Here is a 24732-nt window from a genome sequence, read left to right on the forward strand (position 1 = left end):
TTATCACATTAAGTTTTAAAAAATTTATTTTGATTCTTTTATATTTTTAAAAATTTTATTTTGATGTATTAAGTTTTATTTTAGTTTTTTATGTTTTCAAAAGTTTTATTTTGATTTTTTTTTCAGTTTTTATTAAAAATGTTAGTGTTCCATTTATGTTTTAATTTTGAAATAAATAATTATTTTAGTCGCTACTTTTTAAATTGATTATTTTATTTATATTTAGTATCCTGTCAAAATTTTAAACATCAATAAAGTTGGAAAAAATTTAACGAAAAAAATAATTAAAATAAAACATGAACTAAAATGAAAATTAAGGTGCAACTGTACGCGTGGAGTGCAAGGAAGCTGTGACGAGAGAGTGTAAGCTGGGGAAGAGCAGCAAGGCTGATTGCGGAGATGTTGACAGTGAGCAGCTGGTATCGGCATCGTGTCCCCACTCTTGCCTTCTTCATGAAGGAGTTAACTTAAAATAACAAATTCTTTTTTCATCCGATTAAAATAATAGTATTAACACTTTTTGGAGTCTTCATTTGGGTACATCTAGATCCCAATTAAGCTTTCAGGATAAATAAAATTTTGCTTATAGAAAAAAATTAACACTGAAAAATTCCTATACTAATTAATTGTTAGTTATTAAACTTGTTCCCTTTCATATATAGATTTTATTTAAATTCTAAAAGGTTAGTCAAATGAATCAAGATAGATTCTCACATTTTACATTTGACAAGTTACAAATTCAAACTCACTCATTTCTTTAGGACTAGGAAAATATAAATATTTTTTGAGTTTAGAGACTTTGTCAAACACCGTCTCCTCCCCCAAATAAAAATATCACGTAACTTTTTTATTCTCAAAAAATTTATATAAATATTAATATGATCAATCAAATAAATTTGATTCATTTTTCAAGAGTCACGATGAATCATGAATTTGTTGGTATGAAAAACTTCTTTTCCTCCAAATGTGACACTCTCTATTCTGGTATACATATTTATATAATCAAATAGATAAAAATGTAGACTTACATAAAATGATTTTATTCAATAAATATAAAGGAGTTCGAGTGAGTATAATGTTCACATTTGCGTTATAATAACTATGTCAATTAAGGGTATGAAAACATCTTCGGCTCAAAATAAGGCCTCGGTGTCTAGAACTACATGTCCAGAACTTCACACAATTAATACAGAAATTCATGTCCCGATGTCACATCCTATCAGAGCATTATGTCACAACGTCATCTAGCATGAGGTTCTGCATAGTCATCCACCTAATCATCTACTCCCACAAACACAAGATTCAAGATTATCATAAGATCCAAAGACAAACAACACACAGAGAGTGAATTATCACATTCATAAACAGGTAGAGATAAACAAAGGCACATAAACGAAGGTAGAGATAAACAAACACAAACAACTTAGCATAATTTTCATCATTTTACCACTCATTGCGTAACATCACTTGTCCCAAGGATTTAGTCACAAAATCACATTAATCAACAACACATCCCAAGTGTAACACAATATCTTACACTCACACAATTCATTACCCACCATCACGTAATAAGTCATAATGATCATTACATAGACGTTATTCAACAGATACACTAAAACTCAATCTTATATGTAATGTGGTATCATGTCAGTGAAAAATCTCGTCGGGTGTTTAGGAGTACATAACAAGATAGACCATACACTGGTAATTCAGGTCACTCTCACTAATTAAAATCATAGGAAGATCAATCAGAGTCACGATGTTTTACGAGAATGATTCAACCATGTGAGATCAGCACAAACTTAAAGGATCACTCAAATCAGGTGTATTTACCCACAAGGCCTAGACTCCGAATAGTCCATCAGGGTCTCTCCCTCCTGATTCTGGTCCAACTCAAAAAACATTTTAACACGCAGACTCTATCTATGAATTATACAAAACACATAACTCCTTAATTGTTCTCAAAATAATTTTAACTCGTTGCGTCTCAAAGTAATTAAACTTGTCGAGTTCTCACAGTGGATCCCATCACAATATTCATCGCCCATAAAGGATCCTATAGTTGTGTGATTGTATAGTTCAATGCGTACAATATCTCAATACATATAAATCTAACAATTCAATACATACTCAATTTATCAATTACACATAATCTCAATATAATAATTTATCACACCTTATGAATCATGTACACATCACACATTAGTAACATTTGCATGGTATAAAACACACACACACACACACACACACACACACACATATATATATATATATATATATATATATATATATATTAAATCAAAATATATTATTTTCAATTAAAAAGAGTTTTCTACAATAATTAAATTAAAATTGTATAAAAAGAAATTACTATTAAGCATTAATTTTATAACTTTCTTTAATTTATTATTTTATTACAATGTATATATAACATGTTGATCATCATCGTGGGAGAATACCAAGACAAAGACAATAATTTGTATAAAATAAGCAACTAAAAAGAAGATTATTTAAAGTATAATTCACATTTTTTAATAAAGTGTAATTGATGTGTGTGGTGTCAAATATCAAAAGTGCAGGATACAAAACATAAAAATTTGTGTATGATTTTGGCTTGGTTTGAAAGTTTATTTTAATATAACATTACAATACCTTTTTCAATCTACCGCAATATGCAAAACAAACACAAAGATTTTTTTTGACTATTTATTCTTTATCACAATATGCTAGATTCAAGTATGAACTCATAACGCAAATTAACTAGTAATGACATCATATTAATCATTCAGTTTCATCATTTCACACCAATTAGAAAAAAACCTAATTTCTAGGGTTCACACTCAACACAATAACACATCAATTTTATAAAAATTTCGCATTGGACATCAATTGGCCCGTCAAACATAATGATCTCGTGATTATAATTATAAAGGAAGAATTATAGTACAATAAACATCCCAAAATAAATCTCAATTTGATATTCTAATGATCCCTACACATGTTCATTTTAACTCTAATTGTGATAAATTCATCCCTTACCTCTAAGCGGGTTCACGTGTGTAGTTTGACAGTGATAGTAGAGTCTCTAGTTATTCTGCTAGAGTTTTCAAACGTTAGAAAAAAAATAAGGAATTTGAATCTCAATTTCACGGTCTCCATGCGAGGGACATTTCTCTCTAGAGAGGATTTTAGAAGAGAAAAAAAGAAAAACAAATTTAGAAGGAAGAAAGAGAGCATACAAACATATTGTAAATTTAAAAATTGACCTAATATGTCTTGATCTATTCATCTCTAGGATACCTTGAGTTTATTATTTACTCTATTTTTTATTTAATTATTTTATAAAAAAGAACTTTGTTCTACTTTTTTATTAAATAAATAACCAATTAAAACATTCCTTTATTTTCTAAAACATCATTTTACTCTATTTATTTTTAATACTATTACATTCTTATTTTAATTAACAAAAACTCTTTCATCTCCTTTATTTAATTTCTAAAAACTCTATTAATTTTTAAATAAAACTATTTTTATTTATTTTAGGAAAAACGTTCCTTCCCATCAGACAAAAGGAATTTAATTTAATTAACGAAACAAGTGGAAAAATAAATTACTGATGATCAAGGCTACTCTATCACAAATTTGATACGGTTAATTACATACGTTTACAAAACTTATCCGATTAATTAGATATCGTTATTATAATAAAACAATAAATCTGACCACTTATATTATTATAAAACACGAAATTGGAATCCTTATTTTATTTTAACTTCAAATTATTTTCTTATATTGAATTATTGATACCGTGTACTAAACGTTTAAGCCGGCCTCTAGAACCAAGATGTGACCAAAAGACGGATAAATTCCCTAATTTTCAAGGCAGAGAGAAAATAAATAATTAACAAAAGTAAAATTTGCTCTCAAATTTTCGTATTTACTTTAATAAACTTTTTCCTTTCTTTCTCATTGACCATTTATTCCGCTAATCAATTAATTAATGTAGCTTTTGCGGATCACACGTCAAAGTAAAGGGATTAATGTACTTGAATTAATTCTATAGAGATTTTGCGAGAACTAGAGCATGTAGATGAGAAATAATCTGAACCGTTCACGTCTCCAACAGATAGAACATGGTTGGTTCATTTGCTGTGTCTTTTTTCGAGCATTCGCATCTTCATAATCAGATAAGCTTTTAGATTGTCACTGCCTTTTCAAGCCTCCTTTGTTTCTATCTGATTTGGATGTTAACAAACTTTTTTTGAGTTTCATGCTGAGCTGCACTAACAAGCAATTCTATACAAAAATTATTTTGGCCCATTTTATTTATATGTAATGCCAAAATATTAACTATACAAAAAAGCTTATTTTCCCGGAACAAAATCAAATAATTGGATCATTATCACTTTGCTTGGGTCATGACTCGTGAGTATTCTGGAAGTTGGGAAATTTCGGAGTTCCATGCATATTGAAGTTTTCTTTTTTAAAATAAACACACATCAATTAATGGCTTCTCCATGCTTAATAAGCAAAATATCAAACAAACTCTTTCGCTTGGTACATGGGAACATATTTTTCCTTAGAAAAATCGCTTTAGATGTGTGAATGAGATGAATTTATTAAAGGATTACTTATTTACTCACAGTCTTTTTGAGTTAGAAAAGAAGATACTAACAAATAGATGGATGAAACATACATGCATGTAATATTATAAACAGTTTCGGTGTTTTCTGTTCAATAAATTAAATATACAAAATATGTAACAATTATTACAATAGTTATATTCTTATCAATTACATGTTATACCTTGTGTTTGTATTGGGAAACAACAACAACAACAATACTTATAAAATGGTAATTGATACCTAAGTTTCGTAAGCAAAATTAAAGTAAAAAAAAAAAAAAAAACCCTCCAAGGGAGACCTATGTTAATACAAGAGAAAAAGAGGGAAGAGAAGGCTTAACAAGGTTGAAGTTGAGCACCTGAGATGGAAAAAGCTGCCGGAAGTCAGCGTGAGCAGCGGTGGCAACATGTGATTCATCCAAAGTCATGGCACGGCGGTTTGGCCTTTCGCCGTCCGGCTCCTATTGTCACGTTACTTGCAGAAATGCCTGGGCTGATTAACGTTGTAGTTATTGAAGTAGCAAAACTTGGTTTCCATGCTCTTGCATCTTGGGCATGGAATGATCTTATCAGCTCTCTTTATGTCCTCATCTGTCCCATCTTCTCTATGGTTTTTATCTTCTTTTCTTTCTCTACCATACAACCTAATCGTTGTCCCAAACAGCTTAATAATTCCTTCACTAGCTTGGCCACTTTGTACTTGAGCCATGTTAGAGAGAGAATATTAATTATTCTTACTGAAGAAGGTTTAGGTTGGAATGGAGGAGGAAATTTTTTTAAGTTGCCTTTTATATATACAAAGGGGAATAAAGCTAAAAGTGTATAATAGTTAGTACAATCATAAACCATGGTCTTGGGAAGAAAGTCCATGTGATAAACGCCAATCGTAAGTGGAATATATATTAAGTGCGTTGCCAAATTACACTAAAGAAAAAGAGAAAAGGAAGAAAAGTTAAAAGGGTTTTGGGGAGTAGAAATTAGAAAAAGCTATGGATGAGCTTTTTGTACACATCAGTAGTCTACGTCATGACCATGCAGTGCTAAAATTTATACATGCAACAGGCCCAATCCAGGTAGATCGCTTACAAAGTGTAAAACAGAGTGGAGTATAATATACGATAAAGACACGAATGAAAAGAATTGTTTGCTATTTGATAAGTGATGTGAAGAAAAGAAAGAGAATTATATAAAAAAAATATCATAAAGTTTTGTTATAAATGTATCATTACTTTATATACGATGAGAGAGAGAAAAAAAAGAGAGGGAGAGAGTAGTTTCTTGTATTTAAATTCTACTTATATTCTATTTTCAAATGTAAGCCAGCTCATAGATATTATATACACTAGCCAAAAGGGATGTCTATATATTCCTTGTTAGTTTCTTTAAAGAAAAAAATTCGGAAAGAGAAATAAATTAAGGAATATTGTATATTAATTAATTTTCTTTGAGACGTCTAAATTAATGCATTGATCTATGATCTATGATCTATGATCTATGCAAACTTGCAATTAAAGTTTGGAAAATAAGGATGTTTGCTAGCTGATCATAACGGATAATTAAGTAATGCATGAATGCTCTAGAGTCTAGAGCATGATTCGTTGTTTGTTTAGATAAGTTATTGTCTGGGTGTTGCTATCCTCCCACAGCTAGCCACATAGAAATGTAAACTAATGTCCGATTGGATTCTTTTATTCTCACACATGTTTTAATAAAAAAAATATTAATACTGAAATTAATTTAAATATATGTCTTAATTACATTTAATGATTCAAAATTATTTTTATTAGAATTATATTTGATATTTCAAAAATACTTTTATTAAGATTAGTTTTACCTAACTTTAAAACAAACAAATCCTTTATCAGGTCAAATTAAGTATATATATAACATTTTTTTAAAAAAAGGTTTAACTTATTTAGAGAGTTTTAAGTTTGACTCTTTAATGCATCCTAACATTAATATTTTATAAAATTTTAAATTATCAAATTCATCCCTCAAAAGTTTAAATCATTAACATTATTTCCTTTAAGATTTTGTTAGTACATAAAAAAAATTTCATCTATCCATATTTATCCTTACACAAGACTAAAGGGGCAAATTAAATAATGATCTTTGTATGATTTATTGATTTCATTTACTAACGGACAAAATGTCAAGATTTAACACTATATATCAGTTTTTTTTTTTTTTTACCGGGATACTATCTACAATTATTAATTTGTATATATAATTTTTATTTAAAAGAATTATTTTTTGACAGAATTTAAAAGAAATTCAACACTTAGTATATCTTAATATTCACAACAACAAAAAATTAGTATAAATATATATTGTGAATAAAAAAATACTATAGTTTTAATTTGTTATTTTAATAATAAAAAAACAGTTTCATAACAAGAAAGGAAAATAAATTCAAGAAACTCTATCTGCATGGATATATATATTCTGCACGTGACGTGAGTAGGGAAGGGATGCCTCCAAATAAGTGTGCCTTTTAGAAGAACTATCATAGGTCGGTCACGAACGACTCACGAATCATTTTTAAATATAAAAAAATATCCTGCCTTTTTCTTTCCGTGGATATATTTTGTTTGTTAAAGTGACATGCTCCTAATGGCATTTGGTAGCACTTTTCACACAAAAAACCTAACTTTTCAGGTTCCAATAGATTTTTGGAAAACATTAATGTAGTTTTTTAATTTAAAAATGCTTTGTTGATTAAAAACAAATCTTAAAAATATTATTATTGCATAAGTTTTTTAACAACATAAAAATCACGTAAAATAGTTTGAATAATTTTTTATATAGTGGAAAGTAACTAATAGCATTTAATAAACTTTAAATATTCTTTATCAAACGTTAATTTTTTTAAAAGATAAAAAATAGACACACCGTTGTGGCCTTGCCAGCTCCTTTTAGTACGCAACATTTATATGCCACTTTTTTTACTGAAGGATTTTTAATATTATTAATTTGGAAAGTGATCCCATTTCCAACTCATTACTCTGTTTTATAATGAAGATTAGGAAGCATCAATTTGCTTCTTTTTTTTTTTTTTTTTTATCGATAAAGGATACACTTTTTCGTGAGGATTCTTTTAAAAGTCAATCAGTTCGTATTTATTTAGTCTTTTATCAATTTTAAAAGCAAAGATATATCGGAGCAAAATATCATAGTCATAGATTTCTAATTATAATAAGGGGAAAAGTTGGATGTTGTTGATCTAATCCAGTCACAGAAATCGAACTCATTCGTTATTACTTTTTCTTTTCCATTTTCCTTTTTTTCCTTTACGCAAGAAAAAAGTTCAGCTATCTATAAAATATTAGATTCACTAATATTATGTGCAGGTTTTGGCAAATATCACTTATTTATTATTATACGAATGATATCGATAATAAATAAGATATGCCATAAGGCTAGCGACAAAGAAGATGCAGCAAATTGCCTACCTGTAATGAAATCAAAGAGGAAAACCTTAGCAAGAATATATGAAGAAACAAAAATAAGGTGCAGTATAGGTATTTTTAATATCAAAATTGAAATTTCATGCTGACTTTTATTGTCTAAGTATAGGTAAATAAAACTCTAATTTTTAATTAGAGAATATTATTAAAAATTAACAGCTATAATACTGTAATTAAATGTTATCCTATATAAAATTTAAATTTAAACTAAGGAGCAATAGAAGAAAAAATCACCAACTTCCCCTTGGACACAATGGTGCTGCTACATGAGCCACAAATCGACGCGATGGAACATGATGAACAGCCTGATTCATTGATGCAAGTTGAGGATCTTCAACCTTCAAATAAATATATTTCTGAAATTCAGCTTGTGCAACAAACTCAACCATTTTCTCAGAATTAAGATTTGATTTACCAATGGCACTGGCTTTAGGAGGACAGGAATTTGTGGGGTAACCTGTTAAACAATTTGTGGGGTTCATTTCATAGAAAGAAAAGAAATGAAGAATAAAATAAGAATTAAAGATGTTTATTGAAGAGAAATAGAAAAAAAAATGAATAAAAATAGAATTAAAAAGTACTAGTTGGTCCTATTCTATTTTCATTCAACCAAATAATCAACCTTATTTTCACACCTCCTATTTCCATGGTACCGTACAATGGCTTACATATAGATGAAAAACAGAGAAAAAAAGGTAGAGTTATATAAAAATATTGAACATACAGGGGGAGAGTTTTATATGTAAAAGAAAATTGTACGTGGAAGAGCACAAACTCTAAAGTTAAAAAAATATCTTACCGGTTTAATTTTACTTTCAATCATGTCAATGACAGGTTACAAGAAGTTGTGACAAAAAATGTGTTGAAACACAAACACCATACCTTTGTCTGTCCCGAAGGTGTCTGATGATTAGTCGCTTTTTCTGGCTCTGGGATGCCCTCCATCAATTTGCAAACACTTTTAATTTACAAGTATAAATGGGCATAGGCTAGAGGCTAGAGGGTGAGTGGAGCAAAAGAACATGCATCAAGCTGACCCATGTTTTTACACTTACAATATACAAATTTAATTATTTTTTTATTAAATCCAACATCATATACATTAAGGAAAATCGTATTCCTTTCACTCAAGCTGACCCATATTTTTAACTTATTATATTCTTTTAGAAAGTTTTCTTTTAAAGTAGAAAAATTAAGTGTTTATTTATTATTCATTTCAAGTGCATTATATTTTCACTTTATTAAACCTGAAATTTAAAAACATTCTTATTTTATCATTTTAAAAAGTATTGAATAAATTAATCCAGCACCTCATGGTTTTATCAAATTTCTCTCGATATCTCTTCTCCATATTTGTTTGATAAAACATTGCATCATAAAACTTATAAAGGATTCTGTTTTTTTTTTTCCAAGAGGGATTCTGTTTCATCAAGTTTGTTATGTATTTTAAAAAAATCATTCTCAGGAAATTATTAATTTCCTAGGAATTGTTTTTACCAACTTTCTCACAAAAACATTCTCATAACCTTGACATTTACAACATTAGTACCACCGATAGAAAAATTGGTCAAGAACATTAGTATCTTAAATTGAAATCAAGTCAAGTACTCGGAATTTTTTTTTTTCAGGAACTTTTTATAAACAATGGCTTGGATTTGTGATCTCACAATACATAGGGTCAGCCCAGATATTCAAAGCAAAAACTAAAGAAGACATAAATTCATCATACGAAAATGAATGAAACTGCCTACACTTAATAACAGATAAACAAGATTTATTCACACGTGTGTACATACAATAAAACAAAGCCTCATGCAACTTCACTTCAAGAGGCTAAAAAACATAAAAGACTGCTCATGTATGAAATAAAAAAAAATGTCATGTATCACTCCAGTTATCATCATCTTCACCATCATCACTCGCAACAACCTGAAAGGTTATCCATTATGGGTGCCAGTTAGATATAAAATGCAGACACCAAAAATAGTAATGTATAACCAAAGAGGAGTGACCAATACCTGACGGATTGCATTTGCCTTCTCCAAAATTGCTGTAACTTTGACGTTTGCGGTGGGACCAGTGGTATCATTTGACTTTCCTGTTACTGTGGGCCTCAGGTTGAAGGCCTGAACCGATAAATAAATTGCAAAAATTAACTACAAGAAACATGATTACTTTATTTACAGCTTAATGTTGCTAGAACATGCTCTGGATTGATATGGTCTAGACTCCAATGCCAATTTTTTGTCATCAATTTGTCATTTGGAAGACTAATTTGATGTAAAAAAAATTAAGTATTTAATTATCATTTTGATGTATTTATAATGAAAGACAAAGTCAATGACACTTATATCTGTGGAGGACCAAAATGTTTAGTTACCCTTAAAATAGTTGAGACTATAACATGACTACATACTTTTGTTCTGATTTGATATAGGAAATCTTCTCTTTCATCCGTCTCCTTTCCCATTTTCAACTGGTTTGCTTCCTTCTGACCCTTCAACTTCTGCGGATCCAGCTGCAGGAAATGCTCAATGAGATTAATACACTGTTAAATTCCAATATCTACTATGGCTTCATAAATACAGTGTGCAAGAGAAAGGTAAGACCAAATGTTACCTTGTCCTTCAATCTATATATAATGTTGTTATAAGATTCATGATCATCGTGATTAATTTGTAATTGCTCAACCTGGGTGAGCCTAGGCTGCTGGAAGATAGTAGAATGTGGAATACCGTGATCATCAATATGTTCAGCATCTTCAGACAAATGGTGTGTCCCATTTGTCATATCCAACTGTGGTTTTGAGACTCGCCATTGCGTTGGAGGAAGAGGTGGAGGAGGAGGTGGTGGTTGTGTAGGCTCTGCATGACTATGTGACATAACATTATTGCATTTGGAGTGTCTTTTACTTTCTTTCTCAAGTGCAGGATTAACATTATCATAACTTGGAAAATCAAGTAAAGGCCTAGATAGAGAATGTTCCACACCATTTGTAGTACATGTACCTTGTCCACTTCTTACATTGGTATCATCAATGGACACAGATTCAGCTGATGACCTTCTGCGAGGAGAATCATGTACCCCTTGGTCACTGTTTTCAGGAGTTTCATCAGATTCCCACTGCTCAGAATTATAGTCAGAGCGAGGGCTTCGGCCATCATCTGATATATATGGAGATGATCTACAGAAAGTGTCATCATCATCTGAGTGAGAAACTAAACCATCCAGAGGAAGGGAAGCTTCAGGGACCAACTGGAAAGAAGGAAACACATCCTTTAAGCTTTCATGACGATTACTGCCATCAGGAAATTTCAATTTTAGTTTCGAGATCTCAAGTCCACTGACAGGATGGAAGGATATTTTCATATGTTCAAGTGGAGGTGAAGGAGGAAGTGACTTTATAGGATATCCAGAACCAACTTTCTCTTTGGAGGTTGTTGTCTCAGGAAGTGACTGTCCTACAATGCCATTTTGTCCACTCTGGTCCAATATAACAGATTTCAGAGAATTATAACGTTCCAATTTTTCATCAAAAGAAACTTTCCGCTGAAAGCTATTTATTAGTAATCTACGACTAAGTCCAAACACACGGGATGAGTTTTCACCATTTCCCTGGTTGGGTTCAGTAATGTCCTTTGTGTCAAGGATCGATGGGAGAACACTTTCAGGTGCAGCTACCCTGATTTCCCCTAAACTGTTCCTCTCAATCTGACAAAATCCATTACTCTGCTGAGAATTGCCAGTGGCCTTTTCAGAGATACAAGCTTGGTCATCATTATGGCCTGATGTTAAGAATCTAGAACTTGGTTCCTTTAGAATCTGCTCAGCAACGTCTTCTGATGATTCCCGTTCCTCTTTATAACCATTGCTCTTTTGCATTGAATTATGATGTGAACCACCATCTGTTTCACTTTTAGTGCTCAAAGACCCTTGACTTAAAGAAGTTGACTTGTTAAAGTCAGGAGGTTTTGATGGCTCAAGTCCTAATAATCCACCATTAGTCCAGAACCTAACTGAATGATCAGCCAAAGACTCTCTACGAGTCTCTTCAGATTTGCAGATATTGTTGTTGATCTTACCTGCTTCCTCATCTGGTAAATTAGAGTTATTGGAACCAGAAAATGATATATCAGTCTCAATTGGTGCTGACACTGTATCATTAACAGTAGAAGAACCAATGTAGGTATCAGTGCATACTGAGTTATCCAAAACAGAATTTTCAATTGTGCAAGGAACCTGCTCACAGGCAGGAGTCTTGGGGTGATGAGAATCAGCTATATTCTTGGCTATCCCTTTGCTAACAGAAATATCTGATGGACTCACAGATGCCAAATTAGATGCATGTGGCTCTAATGTTAGAGCAGGAGTTTCTTGCAATGAGTTGGGCAAATTTCCAAACATTTCTTTGTTTAAGGAAATAGTATCAGTGGTCGTTTCTTGACTATAAGGAGCATTTGATGGATTCACAGGTCCCAAATTTGATGTACGTGGCTCTATTGTGAGAGGAGGAATTTCTTGCATTGAGTCGGGCAAATACCTGAATGTTTCTTTGTTGAAGCAAACAGTGTCTCTGGTCATTTCTTCACCATAAGGAACATCTGATGGATGCCCAGGTCCCAAATTAGATGCATGTGGCTCTGATGTGAGAGGAGAAATTTCTTGCAACAAGTCAGGCAAATTCCCAAACATTTCTTTATTGAAGCAAACGGTGTCTCTGGTCATTTCTTCACTATAAGGAACATCTGATGGATTTTCAGGTCCCAAATTAGATGCATGTGGCTCTGATGTGAGAGGAGGAATATCTTGCAGTGAGTCAGACAAATCCCTGAATGGTTCTTTGTTTAAGGAAGCTGTGTCTCTGGTCATATTTTCTCTATCAAGATCATCAGATGGACTAACATATCCCAAATTAGATGCATTTGGCTTTGATACAAGATCAAGAACACGATTTTCTTGCAGTGAGTCGGCTAAATTCCCTTTTTCTTCATTTAAGGGAACAGTATAATCAGTCTGAGAAACGACATCAGATAAATTATTGTCCAATAAATTGGGAGGAGCTTCAGTAACTCCATTTTCAATTGTTCCACGAGTGACACGTGAAGATAACTGCTGCACCTCTCGTTTTGTTATATAATCAATATCATTTTCAGATTCTGATTCAATGGTGTTGAGAGCATCCACGTAATTATCAGGTTCACTATCAATATCATCAGTTTGAACCCTGTTGGAGACTGGTTTCAGGTTGCTTTCTTCATTAAATAGGATATGATTGTAGTCAATGCTGGTTATGGTAACAGCCTCATTTACATGCATATCTAAGTCATGGTTCTCCACAAGCCTCTCAGGAGTTTTATCTATATCACATGCTTGACTCTTAGATTCCACTATCTCTTCCTTTTCATCCCAAGTAACACCAGATGAACTAGAGGCAACTTGCTTTTCCAATGTATCATGTGAAATACTATCATCTATATGATGAGATACTGATGACAGAGTATCATTTTTCCGTTTCAATTTTGTAGAGGATGGTGCTTTATAATCTGGCTCATCAGATTGCTTAGAATTACTTGGATGGAAAACACATTCAATGTAGCCAGCACCAGATTTTGAATCAAAAGAATTTGAATAATGTTCCAGATCTGATTTCATTGTCATATCTATGGTGGAGGTTGTTTGTGAGGAAGAAGTTCGCCCATTGATAGCAGAAGAAATAGATTTCATTCTGGGTAGTCAATACAATATGTAAGTGTTGATTTTGAATGAACAAGAAGTATGCCAAGATTAAATGGACATATATAGATGCAATACCTGCCACTAGTGCCATGACTCTGTTCACCCCTTAAAATGTCTCCATTCCTTCGTGACCTTTTCTTCTGTCCAACATTTTTTGTGTAAGCATCGAGAAATTGTTTGCAAAAAAATCAATGCATGCATATGAAAGGAATGAAACTGGGTTAAAAATAATCTTCCCCCTGAAATGATCATTATTGTACCTTGCTTTTATGAGATTCCCTTGCTTTTTCAGTTTTCCCAGAGTAAGATTTGTCTGAATCTGTAGATACTCTTTGAAAGAAGGTTGGATCTGAATATCTCCTGAAACAAGATCCTGGGCCACCAGTATCAAATCTGATGGGCACATGGAATATTTCATTAACCAGTACAGGACACTTGATTTAAGCAGGACTAGTTGACTGTATTCAACTCTTTCAAAACCAGAGAGAGATGGCAAATAGGACAGGTACAAGATCCAGGGATACCAGTCCAAATTTGAACTAGACTGTATTTTTTTTTTTTATCATCTAGACCTTGGAAATTAATATAAGCAGTAGTACCTAACTAATCTTGAAGTCTCAAACAGAAAGACAAAACATGGAAGGAAATTTAACATACTTATCAAGCAAGTGAACACGTGGAGGGTCACAACATTCTTCATATGAATCCATAATAAAGTGAGGCAAGTCATTGTAAATGAAATGATTTTGAGCAGCTTTCATGCGTGGATGCCATTCACAACCTGAAAGGAAACTGCTGTTCATTAAGGACTCCTATAATCTTTGAACATTGAAAGTTTGAAACCATGATCATTAAATAATGTAGTATTGCAAAATTTGAAGTAAAATATATAGATATATGCTATCTAAAAAGTGCATAAATCTAGCTTAATGCCACTTGACTGCAATCAGGTTAAAAATAATCTGAGATCAACATTACTGTCAAAATTATATATATTATGAGTTTGCTTTATAGTGTCTTTCACACATCAGCTTCCATGCCAAACAAATCACAATGCACACACAAGATTTGATATATAAGCTTCATCATATTTACAGTAAATCATGACCATATTCAACAATGATCAGCCCCTATTTCATCACAATACCTTGACTCGTTGAACATATTGAAGACATGAATACTGAACCAACCACAGTATTTCCAATTTCCTTAAAGTTTTAGAGGTCTACTAACAACTTAATAGCTTGCATGCTAACAAAGATCTATCTATATATTAACTATGGAACACCCAAAGACAAATGAAATTTCTCAGAGCGATTTCCCTTTGATAAATGCAAAAGAGAGAGCAAAAGCGGATTCATGAACAATGTAAAGAAATAGAAAGAAAATACATTGGAAAACACAACCTAACTTCAATATGATTCAGCTGCCTGATCAGCACATCACTAGACAAACAAATGAGAGCCCTTCACATTAATTCATTGATACAAATTCTAGAATGCCAATTAATGTTTAGTGATGATTGGTATATAAAGATTCTACTCAAAGAAACAAGTTTAAGAAGTTTGCGATATAATCAAATATTTAACATGGGAATAACTATCTCAAAAGCTACTCTATTTGATTCACTTGGGACATAAATATGTTTATATCAGAACTTGTAAAACAGTAATGATTTGCATTCTGTGACATTACTCAGGAAGCATTAATTTAAAACATAACACTTTCTTGGTACAAATTTAATTTTAAGATATATTTTGGCAGGGCACATGTTCAAATCACAGAAATAGCCCCCTGACCCCATTAGGCCGCCATTTATATAATTTGGGAGAAATTCTATTTGTGGTTTTCAAAATTCCCTTCAAATAAAATTTGGTAAAGATACACCCCCATTAAGCAAAATAAAATAAGGGCCTGCTTGGGTAAGCTTCTCAAGAAGTACTTTTAGGAGAAGAAAAAAAGGAAATGAGCTCTCCATTAGCTAATTTGTAGATGTCCTCTAATCTTTTAGAGAAACTATATGAGAGAGCTTCTACGAATTAGCTAATGGAGAGCTCATTTTAACTTATGAAGAAGTTCATTTTCTTTTTCTCTTCTTATTTTTTCTCTTAAAAGTGCTTTTAGAAAAAAGCATCCAAATAAGCCCTAACTCTATCTTTCTAAGGCAATAACATTCAGAAATGAAATTAACATCTTCTGAATAATAATAAAAAATTCCAATAAATCTACACATAGAATGAGATAATTGCCTAAAAGAACCATACCAGCTGTGTAAGCTAAATGTATGTGACTTGTTTGTGCCAATACAGCCTTCTCCAAGGCAGGTAATGAAGCTTCAATGTTTTGAACACGAAACGTCAATCTATGACTCCTGGAAGCTGTTGTCATTACTTGCTCTTGCAGACCATGAAAAACCTCTGCTGCGAAACTACATTTTCAAAAATGTTTCGTCACTAATTAATATCAACACAAATAACAGAAGGAAAACTATAACTACTTAGATTAAATTGCATTCATCAAACAAATATTAAACAAGGTTTCAACAAGCATGGAGTAAATGTCACAATTATCAGTAACTGAGTAATAATAATTACCCTAGATAATGGAGCACATACCAAACACACAAACAGATATCAGAATAGGATGGAAGTACACAGTGGGCAATGGAGAGATTAAATTGAATCCAACACAAGAAATCATTATTTATTTTAGCATTAAAAAATTTCATGATTTATTTTAAGAAATGTGCAATCTTAATACGGGATATTTCCAAAACAAAAAACACACACCATAAGTAAGGCTTCACATCTAGCAAAACTAACAATAATTACTAGCTATTTAAGCACTACTTCTCACAGAAGAGCAACTTGTCCAAATGGGGTCCAGCATGGATAAGGTTTTGAAGGAAGAACACACAAGATCCCACATCCGTTCTACTCTATCAAAATCAAAATATATAATCAAATTGATTGGAGTTCCAACTTTGCCAACAAGCTCTACAAATAAAACAACAAAGCCCTACAAATACAAGAACTTGAAACTTTAATTCTTACACAACCATAGCCTGATTTCATTGAAACTAAAGATATAGGTTTTTGAATTGTAACTCAGATCAAAATAAGTAAGGAGTAAAGCAGAGGGGAGGAAGGTGGCATATATCAGTAATGGCGGTCCAAAAACTAGAAAAAACCCCACAATGGCATTCAGATTAGTCATATTCCTTCTACTACGGACTATATTTACAGCTGTTTAGCTGGAGCATGACATGGTATTAGTTTAGTTAAAAGAGAAAACTTCTAGAAGAAATGGAAGTAAGAATCAAGAGTCAGTTCACAAAGTTTAAACAAGAAAGCATTTTTTGACAAATCCATTCCTCGAAACTGTTGCACCTCGTGAACCACCCAAACAAACTCTTAAAGAGGAAATGAATTAGAGTTATTATCCAAAGAGCAACCAAGGTCGAGCTGTACACAAGCTACAAGAGTCTACTCAAAGCTCAATCAAAAACAAAAGTCAAAGAGCATTTTGTCTCCTTATCAATTGAAACTTGGCCCAAAATCCGAAAAATAAAAAAAAAACAGACCTCAGTTCCAACGGCTAAGTATCATCTTTCTCCCTAAACAAAAACTCAGCCATATTTCGTTATAACTAAAACCAACAACATTCACAGAAACCTCCCACCCTTCAACCCCATTAAAGCCACGAAACTACAGAAATTAACCAACCCCATTTCCCAAACAACTCCAATAAGCATAAAAATTGCAAATTGCACCTATTTAAACAAACCCAAATGAAAAAAAGAGATGATATTGAAAGAAAACATACTCAGCAAGATCACCAAGTTGCCTCAAGATCCCGACAAGACCAGCCACAGCCACACCATCCAACACAGCTTTAGGGTCCTCTCTGTTTGTCTTTCTGTACAACTCAGGCTGCCCCAAACCGAACTCATTCCTCACCTGCAACCTCACCAGAGGCATCTTCCTCTCACTCAAACAGTGAAAGCCCAAAACAAAGTACTCTTTTATTTACCCCCTTCTAGCTGTTAACTCTTCTGCTGAAACCAATGAATGTGCGTGTGGAACGAGAAGCATTAAATGAACGAATTAAGAGAGAGAGAGATATCAACAACAAAAAAATGGATTCTTTTTTAGTTTAAAAGAGAGAAATTAGGTGGGAGTGTGGATTGAAGCAGCTTAACTGCCAAAGAGAAGCGACAAAGAGTGAGAAAGCAGGTTAAGTGTACGGATCGGTGAGGTAAGGGAGAAGAAGGACATTGCCAACTCTGCAAGCCATTCTTGAACGGAAATCATTGTCTGAGAAAAACATGGCTGGAATTCACTACTCCCAAAATACCCTCTGTCTTTGCTAAAATGCCTTACGTGTCCCAAAAGTGTTGTGTGATAATAGATTGAATAATCAAATTCATGTATGAAAATATAATAAATTTATGAGATAATTTTGTTAATCGATTTGTTAGCACCTTTATTGTAGCATCTTTTATTGTCAGCTTTTTGAGAATTTGTCCTCTAGGATATTTCATGGTGTCACTTCACCCGAGGTTCTTGTTGGTGAGAATTTCTCTTTATAGGTAATTCTATTTGAGATCACCACAATTTATTTTGATTGTTTTAAGGATCAGTTTGTATGAACTAATAGATGAATTTTCAACATGTTTTATTTACAATTGTATATTTTTTGAAAAACTTTCAAAAACATAATACATCTTATAATTATTTTAAGTCAAATATATTACCTAAAAGATTCTTAATATAAATAATACTAATTAATTTTTTTAAATTACCATCAATTATATATGTGGAGTGTGACAAAAAAAATGTGGCTTTCTATGGCTCCGAACCTTCGACGTGGGTACCACAAACTTTTTGAGGTTTGGTCAAAATGGTAAAACGCAAAGGGACCCTAACGCTAGACATGAATCGGAGCATGTTCAATTTTTGTTTCTGAAATCCTACTGGGTCAACTTATGAAAGGAAAGAATAAAAATAAAATAAAATTGAGAATAGTGAAGAAGTAGAATTCTACGTATGTGATGTGGATAATGCGAGAAAGTGATGTTTATGAACGCAAAAATACGGTGCTTCGGGTGACAATTACGGATGGAATGGTTTCTGATTTTTCAATTTCAAGGATTTAATGCTAAGATCTACAATTTGTTTTATGTGGTGGGATATTATGTATATAGCACCATAGCTAGAATCATGCGGCAGCCTTAAATAGTTCAAGGATTTAATGCTAAGATCTAAATTTTTTATGTGATGGGATGTGTATAGCTAAAATGCTAGAATATTGATTAGTTAAAAAATATTGAAAATGTTGTATAAAATTTATTAATATATTGAGAAATTGATGGATTTTTCAAGGGTAGTAGTAGTAGTACGTACCTAGATAGCCATTCATAAATGAATTATAAGAAAGCAGTTGAAGTTATTTACTTGAGCTACTAAGTAATGGCGACTGCGTGTTACACTCTGTAATCTTTTCTTGCATGCTAATTAATTTGGTTCTAATAAGGAGAGAGAGGGAGTAATGGCATGGCAAGGGCTACATAAATCTAAGTACGAAAATGGTATTTTTGTCAAAGAAAATAAGAAAATAAAATGAAAGAAACGGGAAAAGGAAAGTGATAGAAAGAGATTTGTCATTAATAAGAGTAAGGGGCAAACAAATTCATGTGTCATTTGCCATACATCATAAATGTAGATAAGGTAAGTTTTTTCTTCCTTTCTGGAGTTGTTAAGCTAAAGTGTTCAGTGGATGAATTGTAATCCACGTCTTTCAAAAATCTATCTGTCTAGTAATAAAATGTAATTTTAAATGTATTACGTGATATACCAAAAACTAGATATTTTGATATATAGTCTATCTGAGTGGAAAATGGTTAACAACAAAGAACATAATCACCATGATAAGCCAGTTTTTTGTGAGGCTTTAATTCGACATTGTAGTCAACAGTAAATATGCATTCTAAAAAAAATGCACGTTTGTTAGGGGAGTAGTTAACAGTAATACTAACAAAAACAATAACTTAGGGCAATTCTCACCAAATCCTTGAGGAATAAAATATGATCAATTGTCTCTTTCGCTGAGTCAATAAGCGTTGACTAACAAATCTAGAGGTTAAACGTTTGGTGAAAGGTTTCACTTGAAACAGTTATCAAGAATCTTTATTGGCTTTCACTTCACCCAAAACAAATGCCATTTGATCCCTTTGATTCTAATTATATTACTACTATCAAATTGATCATTATACTACTATTATTCCCGGGTCATTGTAGTAACACTCTGAAATCTTTGAGAGAGCTACATATTTTTAATTTGGGTTTCCTAATCCTAGTTTCAACCAATACACGCATACTCCCTAATTGGGTCAGTAGAAAGTATAAACGCGCCATTTATTTTAAAACATTTTTTTTATTGCGTGTGATACATGGTTTACCGACATTAAATATATTTTATTGAATTGAATTATTTAAATAATAAGACGAACAAAAATTAAATTACATCGACATAACTTAAATAATTATTACATCATTTAATAACTTGATGTAGAATATAATTTTTATTAATTCAATCATTAACTACATTTACATATTATTAAAATTTTCTATGTCAAATTTTATCAAAATTAAACAAAAATAATCAAATGATCTATATTTTAATATATTTTGAAAAAATTATATTACATTAATTTTAATCTATATGAATTAAATAATAAATAATTTTAAATTAATATGAAATTTTAATATGATCTATGTCAAAGAAAGTTTTAATTTAATAATAAATTTTAAGAAAATATTATCTAATTAAAAATTATTAACGGATGTAAATTGTAATACTTTATCAAAGTTACATGTAATTTGATATTTCATTAAGTTTTAACATAATAAATATTTACCCCAAACAACTATTTTAACTTCTCATCATGCTATCATGAATACATAATAAAAATATCTTTTAATAAATATTAAACAATAACTATTATGGTAGACAAGAACTATTTTAACAGATAATTAAATACCATATTTGTTGTTTTGTTCAGGGTCACTTTATAAAAAAAATCTATTTATTTTTTATTTTAAAATTTCAACGTAACATTTTTTTAATTTTATCTTCATCTCAGAGAAAAAAAAACAGTTGTTTGTTGTTTTGTTTAAAATATTTTTTAGTAATTAATAAAAGATATAACTATAGAAGAACAGCTAGAATATATTAGAAAAAATGAAAATAATTTTAACATATTATTATATTCTTAATCCGAGTGTAAAATCTTTAAACCACAAATAAAATAATAGTTGTCTTTATTTTTAGGAATTTGTTCCTTTTTTTTAATGTCCCTGACAATCCCAAAGAATTCTTGGTACTAATAAACAATAACACCAAATTTATTATTAATAATAGCATAATTAAATTTACTATGCGTTATTAATTTCATATGATTGGATAAAAACATAAAATAAAAAATTCACATTAATATTTGAATCATTTTCATCGTTTAAATACAAAAATAAAAAAAATGCATCAATGATATGACAAAAAGAATAAACCATTATCATTCAGTATCGAATATTTATTTCGAACATGGGCATTTTAAACAAATTTAAAATGACCATATCAAGTTGTGGTTGATTATGATTTACTATATCTGAGTCAACATTATTATATAATCTAACATAATTCCAACAAAGTGCACAACGGCACTCTGCTTGCCAAATCCAATGCTGCCATTAGCTGAGTAGTGGAAAGTTCACGCTGTTGCGTCACAGTAATCTATGAAGACAGGCAGTGCCCATAATTAGTCCTTCAATTTGTTTAGGTTTCACAATATTCAAAGGGATAGAATAGAACTTATATTTTAATTACTTTGTCAATTTATCATAAATCAGATCGTTCAAGTTATTGGATTGTGAAAAGAAGTACGTGAAAGCAATCAAATATAATAATACGTGGCAGGCTAGATAAGTAAAGCCAATGTGTTAACATGTCTTTAGGCATCTTTGGCCATAATTAAAGGGTCCATGACTGCTCAATGCAATTAATTATATATTCAGCCAAATAAGCTACTCCTTTCTCTGAGTATGAATTAAATAGTTGGAGGACTTCAATTTTCCATTCCTTTTCTTCCTGGTCTTTTTTTTTCTTTATCTTTTCTTTGTGGCCTTTTAATTTATGTGTCATTAATTTGTTGCTTATTTTCGTTAAAATTAAAATATGGTACATAAAAAGTAAGATGTTTGTGCTGTCCCATTTCTTTACAGAGTGATATTTATTAATTCATACGGCCAGTTCAATGGGTTAGTTTCCTTTTTCATATGTCAATTTTGAAACAACTCGAGTCCTAAATACGTATGCTTAACTCTTACTTAGCACGGGGTAGAAAAAATTAAAATAAAAACGGTAAATCTATCAAATCTACTCAATTTATACTTTCATGAGTAGTATATTATATTGTTTTAAATATATTTTTAATCTCAATTATCACTAGTATAAAAATGTTTTTAAACAACACCTAAAGTTTTAAATAGAGTATCTCTTCAACCATATGTGTTTTAGTATTTTGAACACCCCACGCTCACAAACTTTGGAAATCCCTTTGCAATAGAATTTTTTAAATAACTCTTGTTTGATTTATCCGTACGCAGGTATCATTGTATCAAGGCTTCAAGAAATCATATGGCGTATCATTAGTAAAGTAAGGTGAGAAATTTCATTTCTTGATTTTGTTTGTTTGTTTGTGTCTTCAAATAGGATTCTTAAAGTTCGATATTTCTTTAATAAATAAAAAAATGAAATATTAAATAAAAGGGGAGACAAAGATAACAGTTTCACATGATATTCACGTGAGCTACTTACACATCAAATACAGATAAGGGCAATCAGGTGATGGGATCATGGTACCTGTGCTGTGCTCACCATTTCTCTATAAAATACTGAAGCTACATAGATCATGCCAATGAAATAAATTAATATGTATGGAGGTTTCGAAAGATAATTTTTAAAAATATATATATTTTTTAATTATGTCTTGATTAAATTAATTAGCCACTAAGAGTTACATCACAAACCATTTATTTAGGTGTTTTACAATTAAAATTTCTTATGTTGATGTACATATAAGAATAGGCGAAATTAGAGGATGAAGCAAATAAGAAGCTTTATGGGGCATTCGACCGATATATCTCAAGCTATGCATCTCTGTGTGGAGGTTTCATATTTTGCAGCTTCTTTGGATTGTTCAAACACCTTGTGGGAAATTCTTTTCTTAATAATATTTTTTTGCCTCTTCAAAATAATAATTATAATAATTAATGTTGCAAGTTATATCAATTGTTGTCAGAAAGCCATCAATCACGAACCGCAAGTATGATTAACTATTGAGTCACTCTCTTATGACTTAGGCCTATTCTTCGATTTTTAGTTGAGATATTAATTAATTAGTTAGCATGATAGGCTAATTATATACAATAAATAGAATACTCCTCACACCATATGTCCTTGCGGATTTCAACATGAGACGGTCACACCACCATCACAAACTAAATACATAATCGATTAAAACAACTATACATCGCAAGAGCCATCGTTAAAAAGAAAGAAAAAAAACTATATATCGAAAGAATATATACCGACAAAAAAAATATATTAATTGATTCGCTCTGGGAAATTAAGAGTTTCTCAATATTGACTAGTTAGCGCGTTAGATGGATGTTAACACAGCTTTAATATGCAATTAATCCAACCATGTTACATCTCAAAGACAAAGAAGATGTTTAATTAACATATTTTTAATTTTATAGTCATTTAATGCATAAACTAACAAGGCTTTAAACTCAAGGTAGTGGTGAAGCAGCATAACTGAGGTTAATTATCCTTCTATGTGTAGTTACTCTGTTATGTTCAGTTATAGTTAAGTCTTTGGTTCTGGTTCATGTGTAGAATGTCACATGTAAATATTGTAACTGACTTTGTACACTTGATCAATCAAGAAAAATGATTCCTAATCTGGTATCAGAACTTGGCCAAGAGTTCTGGTTGCATGAATCTATATTCTTCTCATTGTGATTCTTTCCATCGTTTTCTATTACCATCTCCTCTAAAATTATGGCAAATCAGAGTTATTCTAGTTTTCTCACCAATCCATCAATCCCTCTTTTCTTCCATCTCAAGTGCTTTTTTTTCCTCCATTAAATGGTAGAAAGTATCATGCATGGGCTAGAACAATGAAACTGACTCTTTTTGCCACAAGAACAAATTGAAGAATGTCTATGGTGGTATTCCTGTTCCATACTTTCATTGATGTCAAATCCGATCCATGCAGTTGGGGCTTGCGAGAGGTGTAATGTGATGGTTCTTGCATGGATTCATTGTTTGATTTAGGACTTTATGTTGCAATCCATCTGTGCATAGATCAAGTTTCGGATCGAATTTGCAAAGGGGTTATTCTCAAAATCTTTGATCTGGTACAGAACACCTATCCTATGCATCAAGATACACTAACTGTCACTGAGTATTTCACTGAATTAGAATTCTTATTGAATGAAAGATAATTTCAAGCCTGCTCCTAGTTCCATGCGTTTGGTTTTGGAGAAAGTCATTGTAATTTTAAGGGGTGTTGGGTATTTAGATTTACATGCAGGGAAAGGGATATAATTGTGTGGTAGCATGCTTTCACTGCTCCTATTTTTTTTTACTGGCAAATGTTAGTAGTCATTAGTTTGTTAACACAAAGATTTGAACTCAAAATCTTTCTCTTTTCTTCTCTTTTCACCATCTAGACAACCTTATATATCTTATTCATATTACTTGTATCAGTGTTTATCTTAGAAAGGACACACCTTGTGTTGTTCTCTAAGTTTTATTATCAATAAATTTCACTTGACTTAA

General features: G+C 31.4%; 1 protein-coding gene across 2 annotated transcripts; it reads right to left on the reverse strand.

The window, feature by feature from the left end:
* Positions 1-9696: 9696 nt before the first annotated feature.
* On the reverse strand, positions 9697-18187 carry LOC100785016 (protein SCAR1). Of its 2 annotated transcripts, XM_006585105.4 has the most exons (9): positions 17653-18187; positions 16092-16255; positions 14485-14608; positions 14088-14220; positions 13903-13967; positions 10711-13816; positions 10508-10609; positions 10110-10217; positions 9697-10020 (listed from the first exon to the last, which is right to left on the reverse strand). In XM_006585105.4, exons 1-9 carry the CDS (start codon positions 17805-17807, stop codon positions 9970-9972), a joined length of 4008 nt encoding a protein of 1335 aa, XP_006585168.1. In that variant the 5' UTR covers positions 17808-18187; the 3' UTR covers positions 9697-9969. The 2 variants fall into 2 exon arrangements, with proteins under 2 accessions (XP_006585168.1, XP_014634377.1); XM_014778891.1 differs by lacking the exon at positions 17653-18187 and having other exon boundaries at positions 14485-14619; positions 16092-16218.
* Between the last annotated feature and the right edge of the window lie 6545 nt (positions 18188-24732).

The sequence above is a fragment of the Glycine max genome, chromosome 8 (genome assembly GCF_000004515.6).
Source record: "Glycine max cultivar Williams 82 chromosome 8, Glycine_max_v4.0, whole genome shotgun sequence".
NCBI classification, from domain to species: domain Eukaryota; kingdom Viridiplantae; phylum Streptophyta; class Magnoliopsida; order Fabales; family Fabaceae; genus Glycine; species Glycine max.